General features: G+C 49.2%; 1 protein-coding gene across 1 annotated transcript in view; it reads left to right on the top strand.

The window, feature by feature from the left end:
* The window catches only part of SUGP2 (SURP and G-patch domain containing 2), a gene marked incomplete at its 3' end in the record, with an annotated part of 40,816 nt that extends 25,916 nt beyond the window's left edge, over nt 1-14,900 (top strand). Inside the window, exons 5-9 of the mRNA XM_080715319.1 lie at nt 341-452; nt 5,091-5,578; nt 8,265-8,326; nt 14,082-14,218; nt 14,780-14,900. Coding sequence (XP_080571445.1) covers nt 341-452; nt 5,091-5,578; nt 8,265-8,326; nt 14,082-14,218; nt 14,780-14,900 — 920 coding nt within the window. The remainder of the gene's footprint in view (nt 1-340; nt 453-5,090; nt 5,579-8,264; nt 8,327-14,081; nt 14,219-14,779) is intronic.
* Between the last annotated feature and the right edge of the window lie 4,159 nt (nt 14,901-19,059).

Raw genomic sequence — 19,059 nt, 5'->3', positions numbered from 1 at the left:
GCCCCATGAGGGGCCTAGTGTCCCTGGAAGTCTGAGTGTCAGTGAGTTGGGCCACATGCCTGTCAGCCCCAGCAGCCAGGCCAGGTACGCTCACCTGGCAGGTGAAGCAGGCTCCAGGGGAGGCAGTGGATACTTGAGGCTGCAAGTCCCAGGTTTGGAACTGGCCACTGCTGATTCAGAGGGGAAGAGCAAAGTCTACCTCTGTGGGCAGAGCTGCAGAGTCCCTGGTGAAGGGGAAGGTGGTGCGGAAGGCCAAATGGGTTGTCTTTGTAGTGAGCCTTTTGCCCTGGACGCTAATGTAGGGAGCAGAAGCTCAGGAGCTGTGGCTTGTGTTTTGCAGTTGACATGAAGACCATGGAGACTGCAGAGAAACTGGCCCGATTTGTGGCTCAGGTGGGACCTGAGATTGAGCAGTTCAGCATAGAGAACAGCACAGACAACCCTGACCTCTGGTGCGTACCCCTGTCCTCACTCGTCATAGCTTTTTTTTTTTTTAATCACTGGAATCAACCTTGTGCTCACTAGGCAAGCCTTCTGCCAGTGGCTACATCTCCAGCCTTCTTTTTTCAGGGAGGGGGAATGACAAGATCTCTCTAAGTTGCCCAGGTCAACCCCAAATTTGTGATCCTTCTGCCTCAGGTCCTGAGTCACTGGGATTGTAGGTGTGCCATAATGCCCATCCTAAAACGTTTTTCTAAGCCGGGCATGGTGACACACACCTGTAATCCCAGCATTTGGGAGGCTGAGATAGGAGGATCGCAGTTCACTGTCTCTGCTACTTAATGTGGCCCTTTGCAATTCAGTAAGTCCCTGTTTCAAAAAAAAGAATAGCTGGGCGTGGTTGCCCACACTTGTAATCCCAGTATTTGGGAGGCTGAGACAGGAGGACCACAGTTCACAGACAGCCTCAGCTACTACTTAATGATGCTCTTTGCAACTCAATGAGACCCTGTTTTAAACTAAAGAATAAAAAATAGGGGTGGGAGCCGGGCTCGGTGGCATACGGTTATAATCCCAGCATTTGGGAGGCTGAGACCGGAGGATCGTGGTTCACAGACAGCCTCAGCTACTTAGGCCCTTCGAAACTCAGTGAGACCAAGAATAAAGAAATTGGGCAGGGGGTGTAGCTCAGAGGTCAGATGCCTCTGGCTTCATCACCAGGCCTGGAAAAAAAAAATTATATATATATATATATATATATATATATGGGTGGGGGTAGCTTGGAGGTAGAATGCCTCTGGGTTACATCCCCAGTACCACACACACCAAAAATTTTTTTCTAGACAGCTATTCAGCTATCCAGTTGTTCTAACACCATTCATTAAAAACACCAGGGAAGCTGGGCATGGTGGCACACACTTGTAATCTCAGCATTCCAGAGTCTGAGACTGGAGGATCACAGTTCACGGACAGTCTCAGCTACTTAGTGAGTCTCTCTGCAACTTAATGAGACCCTGTTTCAAAATAAAGAATAAAAAATAGGGCAGGGGGTGTGTCTTAGAGCTCGAATACCCCTGGGTTCCATCCCCAGACCATTAACAAAAAAAAACACCAGGGACATTCTACTTCTGAGCTACATCCCCAGCCCTATTTTTTATTTTTTTTTTATTTTTTTATTTTTTTTATTTTTTTTTTATTTTTTTGGTGGTACTGGGGTTCCTGGAAGCCCTTCTACCTCCGGGCTACACTCCCAGACCTATTTTTACATTTTTATTTGGAAACAGGGTCTCCTAAGCCAGCGCGCGCGGCTGGCTTCGAACCTGTGCGATCCTCCTCTCTCTGCCTCCCGAGCGCGGGGATTACAAGCGTGTGCCACCACGCCCGGCCCTATTTTTTATTTTTTGAAACAAGGTCTAGCTAAGTTGCAGAGGGCCTCACTAAGTAGCTGAGGCTGACAGATAACCATGATCCTCCTGTGTCAGCCTCCCTAGTACTAGGATTACAAGTGTGGGCCACCATGCCTATGCCCGGCTCTTTTTTTTGTTGTTGTATAGGGACTGAATCCAAAGACATTCTACCTTCAAGCTACACCCTCAGCCTGATTTTAGTTCTTATTTGGAAACTGGATCTCACTATTTGATAAGAGTCTCACTACTTGCTGAGGATATCCTCGAACCTGTGATCCTCCTGTCTCAGCTGCCCACCTCCAGCTCATATTTTTTACAGTGACTTGAGAGGGCATTTTCATCAGATTCTGTGTTTCAGGGCTTTTTTTTTTTTTTTTTTTTTTTTTTTTTTTTTTTTTTTGGTGGTACTGGGGGTGGAACCCAGAGGCTTTCTACCTCTAGGCTATACTCCCAGACCTTTTTTATATTTTATTTGGAAACAGGGTCTCACTAAGTTGCTGAGAGCTTCACTAAGTAGCTGAGGCTGGCTTTGAACCTGTGCGATCCTCCTGTCTCAGCCTCCCAAGCGCAGGGATCACAAGTATGCGCCACCATGCCCGGCGTCAGGGCTTCCCCCCCCCCCCCCCCCCCCGGTATTGGGATTGGAACCCGGGGCCTGCTATCTCTGAGCTATGCCCTCAGTCCTATTTTTTTTTATTCTTTATTTTGAAACAGGGTCTCACTGAGTTGCAAAGGGCCTCACTAGCTGAGGCTGTCTGTGGGCCGTGATCCTTCTGTCTCAGCCTCCCAAATGCTGGAATCACAAGGTGGGCCACCATGCCTAGCCCCAGGGGCATTCTACCACTGAACTACACTCCCAGCCCCTATTTTTTATTCTTTTTTTTTTTTTTTTTTTTTTGTACTGGGGTTGGAACCCAGGGGCATTCTACCTCTGAGCTACATCCCCAGCCCTATATTTTATTCTCTATTTTGAAACAGGGTTTCACTGAGTTACAAAGGACCTCACTAAGTAGCTGAGGCTTGCCTTGAACCATGATCCTTCTGTGTCAGCCTCCTGAATGCTAGGATTACAAGTATGCACCACCATGCCTGGCACCTGTTTTATTTGTTTTGAAACAAGGTCTCGCCAATTTGCTGCAAACTTCACTAAGTTCCCAAGGCTGTCCTTGAACCTGCGATCCTCCTGTCTCAGCCTCCTAAGCACCACCACATCTGGCTTGTGTATTTATTTAATGAATGCCAGAATCATCTTGTCTCAATCCAGGGAAAGTTGATTTTACTGGAATAGATTTCTACATTTAGTAGGCTAAAACTGGCATCTGTGTGAAGGTGCATTGCCGTAGGGCCAAGGGCTCTCCTTCCTAGTCCAACTGGATTCTGTGCCTGTGGAGTGTGGCTGAGTGAACAAGTGGCCACCAGGCCAGAGGCACCATATGGCTGCACTGCAGGGCTCAGGAGCAGGTGCTGCAGCCGATGATGCTTCAATGGCCACAGCTCTCTGGTGCCAGGGTCTCGGCATCTCTACCTGCCCTGTACTTGAGAGTATGAAGGCCCCAGTACAAAACTGGGCAGGTGAGGCAGGGCCTGGGCCAGACTTGGCTCCCATGCTTGAGCGTGTCCCAGCACCTTCGCCACTTCCTGCATGCCATACTCCTCTGTGAGAGCACTGAGATGCAGGCTCCTGCTTAAAGGGTTAATGAAGCAACTCTGGCTCCTGAGAAGCAGCTGGGAATGCCAGGCTGGGAGGCAAGCACACTTCCTCTAATCAGTGCGCTGAGTCTTGCCGAGTTGCCTTCAAGGTCGGAAGCAGCTCCGGCCCTCTCTCTGAATGTCCTTCCCAGCATAGACATCTCTCAGAAGACTTATTGGTACGATAAACTCCTCCACCTCCACCTGGACAGCAGTGAGCCCTCATGGGTCTGGTTCCACAGTGAGAGTTCTCCTCACTATACCATCTTGTCACAAGCTATGCCATAAGACCACTGCTGGGTGGGAGGAGGCCAGGTCGTTCGCTCCATTTTCCCACCCAGCTTTCCTGAATCCATCCCAGGTTGTTTCAGAGAATAAAAATGCTGAGCTGGGCCTAGTGGCAGTGCCTGTAATCCCAGTACTTAGGAGGCTAAGACAGGAGGATCACAAGTTTGAGGATAGCCTCAGCAATCTTTGAGACTTATCAACCTAGCAAGGCCCTGTTTCAAAAAAAAAAAAATGTTGGGAGTAGTGGGCATGCTTGTAATCCCTGCGCTTGGGAGGCTGAGAAAGGAGGATTGTGCAGGTTCAGAGCCTGCCTCAACTGGTTTAAGAGACCCTGTTTCCAAATTAAAATATAAAATAGGTCTGGGAGTGTAGCCCGTAGGTAGAAGGCCCCTGGGTTCCATTCCCACTACCACCAAAAATAAATAAATGAATACATACATACATACATATACATACATACATGGAGCCGGACATGGTGGTGCATACTTGTAATCCCAGCATTCGAGAGGTGGAACTGGAGGATCACAGTTCACGGACAGCCTCAGCTACTTAGTGAGGTCCTTTGCAACTCAGTGAGATCCTGTTTCAAAAATTATAAAGACTGAAAAATAGGACCGGGGTTGTAGCTCGGAGGTACAGTGCTCCTGGGTTCCATCCCTGATACTGCAATAAATAAATAAGTAAATAAATAAATATAAAAATAAAAAGCCAGTCATGGTGGTGCATGCTTGCAATCCTAGCATTTGGGAGGCTGAGACAGGAGGATCACAGTTCATGGGCAGCCTCGGCTACTTAGTGAGACTCTTTGCAACTCAGTGAGACATGTTTCAAAATAAAGAATAAAAAAATAGGACTGGAAGCTAGGCATGGTGGCGCACGCTTGTAATCCCAGTATTCAGGAGGCTGAGACTGGAGGATCGTGGTTCACAGACAGCCTCAGCTACTTAGTGAGGCCCTCTGCAACTCAGTGAGACCCTGTTTCAAAATAAAGAATAACAAAATAGGGCAGAGGGTGTAGCTCGGAGGTAGAATGCCCCTGGTTTCCATCCCCAGACCACAAAAAAAAAAAGAAAAGAAAAGAAACAGGGCAGGGGGGTAGCTTGGAGGTCGAATGACCCTGGACTAGCCAAAAAAAAAAAAAAATAGTGCTAGAGGTGTAGCTCAGAGATAAATTGCCCCTAGGTGCAATCCCCAGTATAAAAATAAAATAAAATAAAATGCTTCGAGATGTCTTTCATTAACCAGTGTCTTTCATCTATGTTCCAGGTTTCTGCATGACCAAGACAGTTCTGCCTTCAAGTTCTATCGGAAGAAGGTATTTGAACTGTGTCCGTCAATTTGTTTCATGCCATCACCGCTCAGCCTGCAAGTCAGTGGAGGTGGTGAGAGCACGGACTCTCAGGAGAGCCCCTCAGAGCGTGTGGAAGGGGAGGGAGACTTGCAGGACCGGCGCCCGAAGCAGGAGACTGAACTGGAGAGCCCAGAGGCAATGCCAGAGGAGGAAGAGGAGGAGGAAGAGGAGGAAGAGGGGGAAGAAGGGGTAGCTTCCAGGGCAGGTCCCAGCAAGGCTGAGGGCAGCCTCCCCACCGATGGCCTCCCTGGAGAAGGTACTGAGGACGACCTAACCGGAGCTCCTGGCCTGTCGCAGGCCTCCCCTGGCACCTGCTTCCCCCGGAAGAGGATCAGCAGCAAGTCACTGAAAGTTGGCATGATCCCTGCTCCCAAGAGGGTGTGTCTGATCCAGGAGCCAGAAGGTGAGCACGCGCCTGTTGCAGCACGGTTCTGCTTACGGGTAGTGGACGGGCCACTTCTGAAGTGGTCACTGCCCCGACCTTAGTTCAGTCCCAAGATTGACCTGACCCATAAGCTGCTGTCACCATTCCACCTCTGATTATGTCTACCCCTTCCTATGAGTTCCTCAAAGTTCTGGTAGGACCTCTCCAAAACCTCCAGGGCCCCAGGCAGGAAATCAGCATGTGCTTCTGGGGTCCACACGCAGTTGATCCCCAAGTGGTCACAGCATGGCCTTCATTGTATTATTTTTTTCTTCAATGCTTGCGATTAGCCTTGGACCTCACGAATGCTAAGCACATGGTCTACCACTGTGCTACAGCTCCTGCCCTATCTTATTAGTTTATGTATTTATCTTCTTTTTTTTTTTTCTTTTGTGTGTGTGTGTGTGTGTGTGTGTGTCTGGGGATGGAACCAAGGAGCATTCGACCTCCGAGCTATACCCCCTGCCCTATTTTTTATTCTTTTTAATTTGAAACAGGGTCTCACAGAGTTGCGGAGGGCCTCACTAAGTAGCCGAGGCTGACCACGAACCGCGATCCTCCAGCTTCAGCCTCCCAAATGCTGGGATTACAAGTGTGTGCCACCATGCCCAGCTTATCTTCATTTTTTTATTTTTGGTGGTACTAGGATTGAGGCTAGGAGTATCCTTTCCCTGAGCTATACCCCAACCCTTTTTATTTTTTATTTTGAAACAAGATCTCGCTGAGCTGGGTGTGGTGGCACACACTTGTAATCCCTGCTTGGGAGGCGAAGACAGGAGGATCACACAGGTTCAAGTCTGGGAGTGTAGCCCAGAGGTAGAAGGGCTTCCAGGAACCCCAGAACCACAAAAAAAAAAAAAAAAAAAAAAAATCTCACTGAATTGCTGTGGCTGGCAATCAAATCTGCCATCCTCCTGTCTTAACCTCCCAAGTACTGAGATGTCAAGTGTGCACCACCAATACCCAGCTTGGTTTATGGGGGTTTTGTTTTATTTTTGGTACAGGGGACTTAACTCAGAGCATTTTACTTCCAAGGTGCACCCCCAGCCTGATTTTATTTCTTATTTGAATACAGGGTCTAAGTAGATGAGAGTCTCACTACTTGCTGAGGCTATACTCAAACCTCAATCGATCCTCCTATCTCATCCTCCCAATGGAATTACAGGCATGTGCCACCATGCCCAGCTAGGTTTTGTGCTTTTAATCAGAACTGTTTTGAGCAGTTTTGCACACCATTCCAAAGTGTCAGCTCATGACTCATGTTTCCTGGTGGTCTGAAGTTGCTGCTCTGAGACACTTTTCACTAGCCTGGATCTCCTGGCATTCCATGAGCTGCTAGCTGTCCCTGTTAGGGCTGGGAGTCTGTTGGAAGGAGTCTTTTTTGGTGGTACTGGGGTTCCTGGAAACCTTTCTACCTCTGGGCTACACTCCCAGACCCATTTTTATATTTTTATTTGGAAACAGGGTCTCTTAATGGAGCCAGTGCACGCGGCTGGCTTCGAACCTGCACGATCCTCCTGTCTCTGCCTCCCAAGCGCGGGGATTACAAGCATGTGCCACCACGCCCAGCTGGAAGGAGTCTTAACTATTGGCCTGAGACACCCAGCCATTTTCTTGACCTTAGGGGTGGTCTGCCTTCTGAGTTACAGAGGCCTGTGTGGTGATGCCAGCTTCCTGCCATGACAGTAAAGTCAGGGCACACAGGGTGGACCTAGTCATTGCAGCTATCGAGGGCACCCACAGGCTCCTGTGAGACTGTCATGTCACATTCACTGGCGGCAACATCCTCTGGGAACAGTCCTGTGCTTGTGTGCAGGCCTTGGCATTGTAGTACAGTTCCCCCAAGCCCTTCTGCTTCTCACCAGAATGCCCACTGGGTGTGTCTGCTTGGGTGCAGTTCTCTAGTTGTGGATGCTCTCAGTTCTTTGGCGGTCCATGAAGTAAGGAAGTCTTGCTCATCTCCCTTTCATCAAAAATAATAGAAGACATAGCCGGGTGTGGTGGCGCACGCTTGTAATCCCTGCACTTGGGAGGCTGAGACAGGCGGATTGCGCAGGTTTGAAGCCAGCCTCAGATACTTAGTGAGGCTCTCAGCAACTTAGTGAGACCCTGTTTCCAAATAAAGTATAAAATAGGTCTGGGAGTATAGCCCGGAGGTAGAAAGCCTCTGGGTTCCACCCCCAGTACCACAAAAAAAAAAAAAAAAAAATAGAAGACAGCCAGGCGTGGTGACGAACGCTTGTAATCCCAGCATTCAGGAGGCTGAGACAGGAGGATCTGGGTTTGTGGACAGCCTCAGCTGCTTAGTGAGGCCCTTTGCAACTCAGTGAGACCCTGTTTCAAAATAAAGAATAAAAAATAGGGCTGGGTATGTAGCTTGGAGGTAGAATGCCCCTGGGTTCCATCCCCAGTACCACAAAAGAAAAATATAAAAAGCAAAAAAGCTCATGCAGCAGGGCCTTTGTTGCAAGATGGGCCCTCAGACTCTTGGCTGAGCCCTTCACTTTAGGCCAGAGTGCTGGCTCCGGGTATGTCTAGCCTCCGTGCCTGCCTGTGGGTCACAGCCACATGGGGCAGGCACAAGGCTCCTCTGTCATGACAGTTCAGTTCCTGTAAGGAAATTGGGACAGCGCATGTGTATAATAATTCATCTTTTGTCTTCCAGTCCATGAACCAGTGCGAATAGCCTATGACAGGCCTCGGGGCCGGCCCATGTCCAAAAAAAAGGTGAGCTTAAGTCCTTAAGCTGGGATGGTAGGTGGTTGGAAGTGTTGTAGCTTTAAAGGAACTGCTGCAAGCGAATAGCTGTAGTTACATTTCAAAGCCAGGGATGGTGGTGCACCTGTGTTCCAGCGCTCAGCAGTCTGAGGCACTAGGATCACTTGAGCCCCAGAGTTCAAGATCAGCCTGGGCAATACAGCCAGACCTCATCTCAAAAAAAAAAGTAAACAACAGTAATATTTCTTTCTTTTTCTTTTTCTTTTCTCTTTTTTTTTTTTTTTTTTTTTCTTGTGGTACTGAGGATGGAACCCAGAGGCTTTCTACCTCTAAGTTATACTGTCAGTCCTATTTCATCTTTTATTTTAGAAACAGGGTCTCACTAAGTTGCTGAGAGCCTCACTAAGTAGCTGAGGCTGACTTCGAACCTGTGTGATCCTTCTGTCTCAGCCTCCCAAGTACTGGGATTACAAGCGTGTGCCACTATACCTGGTTGCATTGGTAATATTTCTAGCTGACTGAGAAGTTCCAAAAAAAAAAAAAAAAAAAAAAATAGACCTCTTTCAGGGGCTTTTTTTTTTTTTTTTTTTTTTTCTTGTGGCACTGGGAATTGAGCCCTGGGGCATTCTGCCTCTTGAGTTATACCCCCAGCCCTATTTTATTTTTATTTGGAAACAGGATCTCCTTAAATTGATACAAGGCTCACTACTTGCCAAAGCTGCCCTCAAACCTACAATCCTCCTGTCTCAGCCTCACAAGTACTGGGATTACAAGTGTACAACACCACATCTAGCTTTCAGGAATTTTTTTTTTTTTTTTTCTTGTGGTACTGGGGATGGAACCCAGAGGCTTTCTACCTCTAAGTTATACTGTCAGTCCTATTTCATCTTTTATTTTAGAAACAGGGTCTCACTAAGTTGCTGAGAGCCTCACTAAGTAGCTGAGGCTGACTTCGAACCTGTGTGATCCTTCTGTCTCAGCCTCCCAAGTACTGGGATTACAAGCGTGTGCCACTATACCTGGTTGCATTGGTAATATTTCTAGCTGACTGAGAAGTTCCAAAAAAAAAAAAAAAAAAAATAGACCTCTTTCAGGGGCTTTTTTTTTTTTTTTTTTTTTCTTGTGGCACTGGGAATTGAGCCCTGGGGCATTCTGCCTCTTGAGTTATACCCCCAGCCCTATTTTATTTTTATTTGGAAACAGGATCTCCTTAAATTGATACAAGGCTCACTACTTGCCAAAGCTGCCCTCAAACCTACAATCCTCCTGTCTCAGCCTCACAAGTACTGGGATTACAAGTGTACAACACCACATCTAGCTTTCAGGAATTTTTTTTTTTTTTTTTTTTTTTTGAGGGGGGTATCTGGGGATGGAACCCAGGGGCATTTGACCTCCAAGGTACAGCCCCTGCCCTATTTTTTTTTTTTTTATTCTGTATTTTGAAACCAGGTCTCACTGAGTTGCAGAGGGCCTCACTAAGTAGCTGAGGCTGTCCATGAACCACGATCCTCTGGTCTCAGCCTCCCAAATGCTGGGATTACAGGCGTGTGCCACCACGCCCAGCTTTCAGGAACTTTTTCAAACTGTCCAGAGAATAGAAGGGTGGTAGCTGAGCGTGGTGGCACACTAATCTCAGCATTTGGGAGGTTGAGACAGGAGGATCGTGGTTCAAGGCTACTTAGTGAGGCTCTTTGCATTGGTGAGACCCTGTTTCAAAATAAAGAATTAAAAAGAAAATAGGGCTGTGGGGGTAGCTCAGAGGTAGAAAACTTCTGGGTTCCATCCCCAGTACCACAAAAAAAAAAAAAAGTGGACATATAGCATAAAGCTGAGCATTGCGGCGAACACCTCTAATCTCAGTACTTGAGAGGCTGAGACAGAAGAATCGCAGATTCACTGTCAGCCTCAACAACTTAGTAAAGCCTTTAGCAACTTAATAAGACCCTGTTTCAAAATTAAAAATATAAGCTGAGTATGGTGCACACATCTCTGGTTTCAGTACTTGAGAGGCTGAGAAAGGAGTGTCAGAGGTTCAAAGACAGACTCCGCAAATAATGAGGCTCATCAACTAGCCAGGCCCTGTTTCAAACAGGGCTGGAGGGTTAGCTTGGGGTAGAGTGCCTCTGGGTTCAAGCCTCAGTACCAAAAACAGACAGACAAAAATAATCCATGCACAGTGGCGAATGTTGGTAATCCCAGTACTTGGGAGGCTGAGACAGGAAGATCGCAGGTGTAAAGACAGCCTCAGCAACTTAGTCCCTCAGCATCTTAGTGAGACCCTGTTTCAAAATAAAAAAAAGAGCCGAGTGTGACACATGCTTGTAATCCCAGTACTTGGGAGGCTGAGACGGGGATTGCAGGTTGTGGCCAGCCTCCGCTACTTACTGAGGCCCTCTGCAACTTAGTGAGACCCTGTTCAAAATAAAGAAAAAAAGAGCCAGCGTGGTGGCATACACTTGTAATCCCAGCATTTGGGAGGCTGAGACTGGAGGATTGCAGTTTGCGGACAGTCTCAACTACTTAGTGAGGCCCTCCGTAACTTAAAGAGACCCTGTTTCAAAATAAAGAATAAGCCAGGCATGGTGGCGCACACTTGTAATCCCAGAATAAAATAGGGCTGGGGTGTAGCTCGGAGGTCAAATGGCCCTGGGTTCCATCCCTAGACCCTGTTCCAAATAAAGAATAAGCTGGACGTGGTGGCGCATGCTTGTAATCCCAGTTTGTAATTTGGGAGGCTGAGACAGGAGAATCACTGTTCAAGGACAGCCTCGGTTACTTAGTGAGGACCTTGGCAACTCAGTGAGAGCTTGTTTCAAAATAAACAATAAAAGCCAGGAGTGGTGCACATCCTTGTAATCCCAGCATTTGGGAAGCTAAGAAAGCAGGATCCAGGTTTGCGACCAGCCTCAGCTACTTAGTGAGGTCTTTTCTAACTCAGTAAAGACCCTGTTTCAAAATAAAGAATAAAAAAAGAAATAGGGCTGGAGATATAGCTCAGAGGTAGAATGCCCCTGGGTTCCATTCCCAGTACCACCAAAAAAAAAAAGAAAAAGAAGGAAAGAAAGAATAAAAGATAGGGCTCAGAGGTAGAATGCCCCTTGGTTCCATCCCTAGTACCACAAAAAGTAAAAAATAAAAAGGATAAAAAACCGGGTTGAGAATGTATTTTGGCAGCAGAATGCTCCTGGGTTTCATCCCTGGTACCATACCCAAAAAAAATCAGACTGGGAGTATAGCTCAGAGGTATAATGTCCTTGGGTTCAATCCCCAGCACCACAAAAATAAATGAATAAAAATGCTGGGCGTGGTGGCACATGCTTATAATCTCAGCGCTTGGGAGGCTGAAACAGGAGGATCGCACAGGTTCAAAGCCAGCCTCAGCTACTGAGTGAGGCTCTCAGCAACTTGGTGAGACCCTTTTTCCAAATAAAGTATAAAATAGGTCTGGGAGTATAGCTCAGAGGTAAAAAAGCCCCTGGGTTCCACCCCCAGTATCACACACACAAGGAAATAGGGCTGTAGGTGTAGTGCTCCTGGGTTCAATCCCCAGCACCAAAAATAAAAAATAGGTCTAGGTGTGGTGACACATGCTTGTAATCCCAGCATTTAGGAGGTTGAGATAGGAGGATCGCTATTCATGGACAGCCTCAGCTACTTAGTGAGGCTCTTTGCAACTCAGTGAGACCCTGTTCCAAAGTAAAGAATAAAAAAAATAGGTCTGGGGGTATAGCTCAGAGGTAGAATGCCTCTGGGTTCATTCTCCAGCACCAAATAAATAAGTAAATAGGGCTAGGAGTGCCACTCAGAGGTAGAATGCCCCTGGGTTCATTCCCCAGTATCATTTTTTTTAAAAAAAAAGCCAAATGCAGCCAGGCGTGGTGGCACACGCTTGTAATTCCCGCACTTGGGAGGCAGAGACAGGAGGATCACACAAGTTCAAAGCCAGCCTCCGCTGGCTTAATAGACCCTGTTTCAAATATGTGTGTGTGTGTGTGTGTGTGTGTGTATGGGAGTGTAGCCCGGAGGTAGAAGGCCCCTGGGTTCCATCCCCACTACCACCAAAAAAAAAAAAAAAAAAGGCCAAATGCATGTCTTTAATACCAGTACAATGGAGGTTTAGACTGGAGGATCACAAATTCAAAGCCAGCCTGGCAACGTAGTGATGCTCTCCAGAACTTAGTGAGACATAGCTTCCAAATAAGAAATAAAATTGGCTGGGCGTGGTGGCACACTCGTGTAATCCCAGCATTCGGGAGGCTGAGACCGGAGGACTGTGGTTCACGGACAGCCACAGCTACTTAGCGAGGCCCTCTGCAACTCAGTGAGACCCTGTTTCAAAATAAAGAATAAAAAATAGGGCAGGGGGTGTAGCTCAGAGGTCAAATGCCCCTGGGTACCATCCCCAAATCTGCAAATTAATTAAATAAAATTGCGCTATGGGTATAAGTTGGAGTTACAATGCCTCTGGGTTTCATCTCCAGTACCCCCCCAAAAAAAAGTGGGTGCAAGCTGTACACAGGGGTGCACACCTGTGATCCTAGTACTTGAAATTATAGGAGGATTGCAGATTTGAGGACAGCCTCTGTAATTTAGTGTGGCCCTCTATTTATTAAAAAAAAAAAATAGGGCTCAGAGGTACAGTGCCCTGGGCTCAGTACCAAGTGCCACACAGTAAAGGGTGTGTGTGCAAAGCTGCTAGCAAGCAGGGCAGGGTGCACACTAACCAGTCAGCACCGCTGTGTACCCAGAGCAGAGGCAGCAGTGGGACAAGAGCAGGTGCGGCTGCATTGATAAAGAGGAGCAGGCTGAGGGAGGGCATGAGGGGGCAGTGCAGCTCTCAGCTGGATCCGGGAAGGCAGGGAGCATCAGCACAGGCCCAGAGGAGGTGGGGAGCAGCCTGCCGCAGCCTGGAGAGCAGAGCCTGGGCAGAGGTCCAGGGCAACGACAGGGTGGCAGTGCCCAGGCCATACAGGGCCACGGACAGTGTTGGCACTGGTCGCTGGGGGAGAGCACCCTGGGGGATGGGGTAGGTAGAGCAGGGACCCAGGAAGAGGCTAGGAGTTGGACCAGTGTGGGGCAGGAACCAGGGAGGTGATGAGAAGTGGTGGCAGCCACTTGACATCGGCTCCCTGGGGTAAAAGAGCAAAACCAAGCACAGGCAACCCCAGGGGAGTTGGCCTGGGTTGTCCCAGGAAGGAGCCATCATCTTTTGGTTCAGATTATAGTGGGTGCCCTCCAGATGGAGGGAAGACATGCTTCAGGGGTGCATGTGGAGACACCAATAGGCCCCGGGAGCTGAACTCAGCAGGTTCCCCGTGCCCGTGTGTGTCTGGGCCTCGCTCCCACTGGTGACAGCAAGTGACAAGGAGGCCACTGCTGTCCTCGGCCCAGCCCTAGCACAGAGAACCGGGCACCATGGTTGTTAAATAGATTGTCCACAAAGATCCTCCCAGGCCACACTTCCCTGCCCTCCCTCAGCTTTACCAGAGGGGTGCAGGAAGCACCCTGCCCTTAGTGCCTCTGATCTTCACAGGGCATGCTGTGTCCAGGTCTCCTCTCAGTACCCTTCCTACTGACCTGAACACAGATGCCCCTGGCCTCTGACCTTTAGCAGCCCCCAGGACGCTTCAGGGAAGCGAGAAGGTGAAGGGGTTGATCATCCTGAGTCAGGGATCAGGAGGGCATGGGGGTGTCCGGGTGCAACCCGGAACAGTCTGGCCTGGGTACTAACCTGCAGCCCCATGCCCTGCTCCTCTCTCCTCAGAAACCCAAGGACCTGGACTTCGTTCAGCAGAAGCTGACAGACAAGAACCTGGGCTTCCAGATGCTACAAAAGATGGGCTGGAAGGAGGGCCACGGCCTGGGTTCCCGAGGGAAGGGAATCCGGGAGCCAGTCAGCATGTACGTGTGGCCCAGGACAGGTGTGCAGGATTCTGGCCCTTAGGCTTTTGACCTGCACCCCAAGTCCTGGTTCCCCAGGTTGAGGGTGGCAGACAGTAGCTAGTGGTTGGGTTTTCTTTAGCAGAAGGAGTCTTTGGATAAAAAGCTGGTCATTTACACACGCACGTGTGCAGGGCTCTGTCCTGCACCCATGTAGACTCTAGCTGCTCCTTGCACTGCTGGCTCCAGCCCCATTAGTCACAGTCAAAAGCTGAGTATGTGTGGTGTTCGGCCTGGAACCAGGTTCCCTTATCTGGGGAAGCCATTGGCAGGCCTGCAGAGTGGGAGAACACAGGCCCAAGTTCTGAAACTTGTTAGTGACTTGCAGCAGGCATGTTGTCCACTGCAGGGCCAGGGGCTCCGCTGACCAGGGCGCTGGGCCTCCTTGGGGCCTGGATCCCAGTTTCCCCTTCTTTGATGTCTCCCGTTGTGTCCTGCATTCCTGGGTCTCACTGAAGGCGCCTGCCCATGTCCTGGGCTCTGGAGCCAGGGGCACAGCTCACTCTGCGTTTCCCTCCTCAGGGGAACTGCCTCGGAAGGGGAGGGCTTGGGTGCTGACGGACAGGAGTATAAAGAAGACACGTTCGACGTGTTCCGCCAGAGGATGATGCAGATGTACAGACACAAGCGGGCCAACAAATAGGTACGTGCGGGGCCTCTGCCCAGCCGATGCGTGATGTGCTTCGACACTGCCCCAAAGCAAGCATCAGAAAAAGCACACCGTGCTGTGAGGGAACTCCAAGGCCTTCGGTGCGGATGGCCCACCTCTTGCCTCAGGTTTGCTGAAGGTGCTATGGGCCTCAGGAGCTGAGGTGCGGCCTGCCCATCCCGCCCTCTGCGCTGGCCGTGGCTTCTGGGCCAGCTCTGAGGATGCACTCTCCTGGGACCCAGACGTCTCTGGCACTCCTCTGCTCCAGTTTTCTCCCACAGATGACAGTCATCTGCGCGTGACACAGCTGGGACACCGACTGTCCCTGGTTACGGGCAGCCTTGCCATCTGGAAGCCTGAGGGCAAGCTCAGATGCCAGCCGAGCAGGGAGCAGCCGTTGGCCACACCGCTTGTGAGAGTCTTCAGACCCTTCTCTCTGAAAGCCTTGGGCCTGTGATCTCCATCTTTCTACACTTTGTTGAGTTCCTCTTCACCCATGATTTTCCAGCGCAGTTGTGAACGAACGTGTTCTCTTCCTGAATAGATGAGAACCACTGATGAGAAAGAGACGCCTTGGAGCAGCTACCACTCCCACACCAGCATCCCCGCCTGGATCTGCCTGAGCTGCGCGCGGCTCGGCTCGTTGTGTACGAGAGCAAGAACGGAAGTTTCCAACGTGGGTCTGCCTTTCTCTTAAAGAAAAACATGCCCCATCCTCACTACACTTGCCTGTCCTGTCTTCCAAATACTTGGAGCAATGGATCACCTCCAGAAGGTGGTGCCTTCGCGTCTTAAGACTCCTGAGCAGATTGCTTTCTTTTTCTCCAGAATTTACAAAGGAAACCAACCAGTGACCTCCCTGTCTGTGCGCTGGTACTACAGCTCTGAATGGAGATCTCTGATGGTGCAGATACTTGCTTTATTTGAACATGTTACCAGTAGCATCTATTTGCTTCAAACACCTCCAGGGACCCTGCCAATCTTTAGCAGCAGTATTATATAGCTTTGCTCAGTGGGGAGTAAGTAGCCATTAAATGAATGAAATTTCCCCCAAAATTTATGTCTGTAGAACCCACGAAGAAAACAGACTACATTTGGATTTCTTAACATTTATTTATTTACTTTTTCCTTTGTTAAATTTTTATTTATTTAATTTTTTTTTTTCAGGGTCTAGGATCGAACCCAGGGCGTTGCATGTGCTAGGCAGGTGCTCTGCCACTGGGCTAAATCCCCAACCCCACATTTATTTATTTATTTATTTATTTATTTATTTATTTATTTATGGCACTGGGATTGAACCCAGCGTCACTCTACCACTGAGCTGTACCCCCAGCCTTTTTTATTTTGAGACAGATTTTGCTAAGTTGCTCAGGCTGGCCTCAAACTGCAGTTCTCTTGCCTCTGCCTCCTGAGTGGGTAGAATGACAGGTGTGCGCCACCATGCCGGGCCAGTTGGGTTTTCATGTGTGTATCAAGTGTCCCCTGCAAAGGGCAGGCTGTGAATTCTCCAGGACCACATCCTTGATGTTGACAGTCACAGAATCGCTGCCCTGTGACTTTGTGAAGGTCAGGAGAGCTGCCCTCGGGAGCTCCACTGCTATCTGCTCTTCATGGCCTAGATTGCAGTCTTCCAGAGTTCCCAGCATTCTGCAGCTCCTAACTCCACACAGAATGCTCAGGCTGGGGCTTCTCAACCTTTCATAAAGCAGCAGTGTTGAAGTTTTAAGTACCTGCTGACAGCAGGAGGCCAGGCCAAGTTAGGATGTCAAGCCTGCTCCCTCTTCTGCTGTCCCACTGAGGCGGGGGGCAGCTCACCTCTGGTCGCTCCTGTTGCTTCAGCAGCTAAGCCAGCCTGCAGGGTGGGAGGTGAACCAGGTATGGGGCGCCCAGGCAGGGGGTTCATCTGTTCTTCTCTTCCTCACCTTTCCAGCAGCTTCCATGTTGGCCGTGGGTCAGGTAAACGATGGGACTCAGAGGGAGTCAGTCCCTGGTGGCCTTGAGAAGTGGCCGTTGGCCCTGAGTGAGACACCCCCTTCTCTCCAGTACCTCTGGCCAGCCTCAGCAAAATGCTGAGGGCCGCTGTGTGCAGGTCCCGCCCCCTGGCTCCTGCTGCTGCTGTTTCAGCAAGCCTGTGGCTGGTGTTAAGGACTCCCAGTGCCCAGCCTAGAGAGCGCCCTAAGCACCAGGACACGCCTTCTCCAGAGACTGAGGCAGTGACGGCCCGCAGGAGCATGTCCTGTGGTGGCCTGCAGATCTCTCATTCCTGCGAGGCCTCTGCAGGGAGGGAGCAGCTGCCCGTGGACCTACAGGTGTGTGGCTTCCTCAGAGTCACGCTGTCTTTTCTGTCGTTCTAGTTCCAGGGTCCCTTTCACGAGGACAACAGGCATCTGGGAGGTGCTCGCCCGCCGCTCTGGGTGCTTCCATCTCTGGCTTGTTTCCAACACTGGAAGTCCTGTAGAGTTAGTCTCGTTCCTGGTAAAACCTACAAGACGTGTGACTTTACCAAACACAAGTGTGTTTTGTTTTTTATTTTTTTTAAGAATCTAAGAAGCTGTGGACATTGTCATTTAGCAGTTGCAATAAATGTAGAGGAAACCAGTTGTGTGCAATCTCCCTGGGTGTGTTTAGAATCAGACCTGTCAGAAGACATGGAAGATGGCGCCTCTTGTCAGGCTTGCCCTGTCCTCCCCCAACTCGGTCCTTGGTTCCTGTGGGGACAGGGTGAGGGAGCTTCCTGAGAGGCTTCTCAGAAACAGAGCCAGTGGCCCAGGGCCCACTGCCTCAGCTAAGCCAGACGAGGCTTCTGCTGCCAGTCCTGCGGGTCCTCTGGACACTACAGGATAATGGAGGTGGGACCCTGTGCCAGTTCCCTAAGGTCCTGCCCGTTGCCTCCCCTCTGCCCACAGGGATCTTCCTAAAAGTGTCACTGCTGTGCTGGGGTCCAGTAGGCCCTGCAGGGCCTCAACTTGCCCCTGCCGTGCCCCCCTCTTCACCTGGGGGTCAAGTAGCCTCACGGCCTCACCTCTAAGGAACTGAGCTGCACCCCCAGTCCTTTGGCTTTTTATCTTGTACTGGGGATGGAACCCAGGGGCGTTCTACCTTCGAGCTACCCGCCCCAGCCCTATTTTTTCTTTTTTCTTTTTCTAGTACTGGGGGTGGAACCCAGGGACATTCTACCTCTAAACTATACCCCCAGCCCAATTTTTTAGTTTATTTATTTATTATTTATTTATTTATTTATTTATTCATTTAGTGGTAGGTACTAGGAATGGAACCCAAGGGCATTCTACCTCCAAGCTACATCCCTAGCCCTATTTTTTATTCTTAATTTTGAAATAGTCTCACTGAGTTACAAAGGGCCTCACTAAGTAGCTGAGGCTGTCCGCAAACCACGATCCTCCTGTCTCAGCCTCTAAAATGCTGGAATTACAAGCATGCACCACCACACCTGGCTCTTTTTTTTTTATTTTATTTCATATTTTATTATTTATTTATTGTGTGTGGTACTGGGGATGATGAGACCCAAGGGCTTCCTACCTCTGGGCTATATTCCCAGACCTATTTTATATTTTATTTGGAAACAGTCTCACTAAGTTGTTGAGAGCCTCACTAAGTAGCTGAGGTTGGCTTTGAACTTGCAGGATCCTTCTGTCTCAGCCTTCCAAGTAATCTCCAGGTACTGGGATTACAAACATGTACTACCACACCCAGCTTTTTATTTTTTTTAACTTTTAATTTAATTTTTATTTATTTGTGGTACTTGGGGTGGAACCCAGAGGCTTTCTACCTCTGGGCTATACTCCCAGACCTATTTTATATTTTATTTGGAAACAGGGTCTCACTAAGTAGCTGAGAGCCTCACTAAGTAGCTGAGGCTGGCTTCGAACCTGTGTGATCCTCCTGTCTCAGCCTCCCAAGCACGGAGATTACAAGCATGTGCCACCACACCCAGCATAGTCTTTGCTTTTTTGTGTGTGGTACTGGGGATGGATGGAAGGGTCCTTCCCCAGCCCTGTTTTATTTTTTATTTAGAAACAAGGTCTCCCTAGGTTTTGGAGGGCCTCACTAATTTACCGAGGCTGCCTGCAAACCTGCATTCCTCCTGTCTCAACCCCTAAGTTCTGGGATTCAGTCATGCACCACCACACCTGGC

This window comes from Muscardinus avellanarius, assembly GCF_963383645.1.
Source record: "Muscardinus avellanarius genome assembly, chromosome: 18".
In the NCBI taxonomy this organism is placed as follows: Eukaryota; Metazoa; Chordata; class Mammalia; order Rodentia; family Gliridae; genus Muscardinus; species Muscardinus avellanarius.
This window is presented reverse-complemented; position numbering and strand designations above follow the sequence as displayed.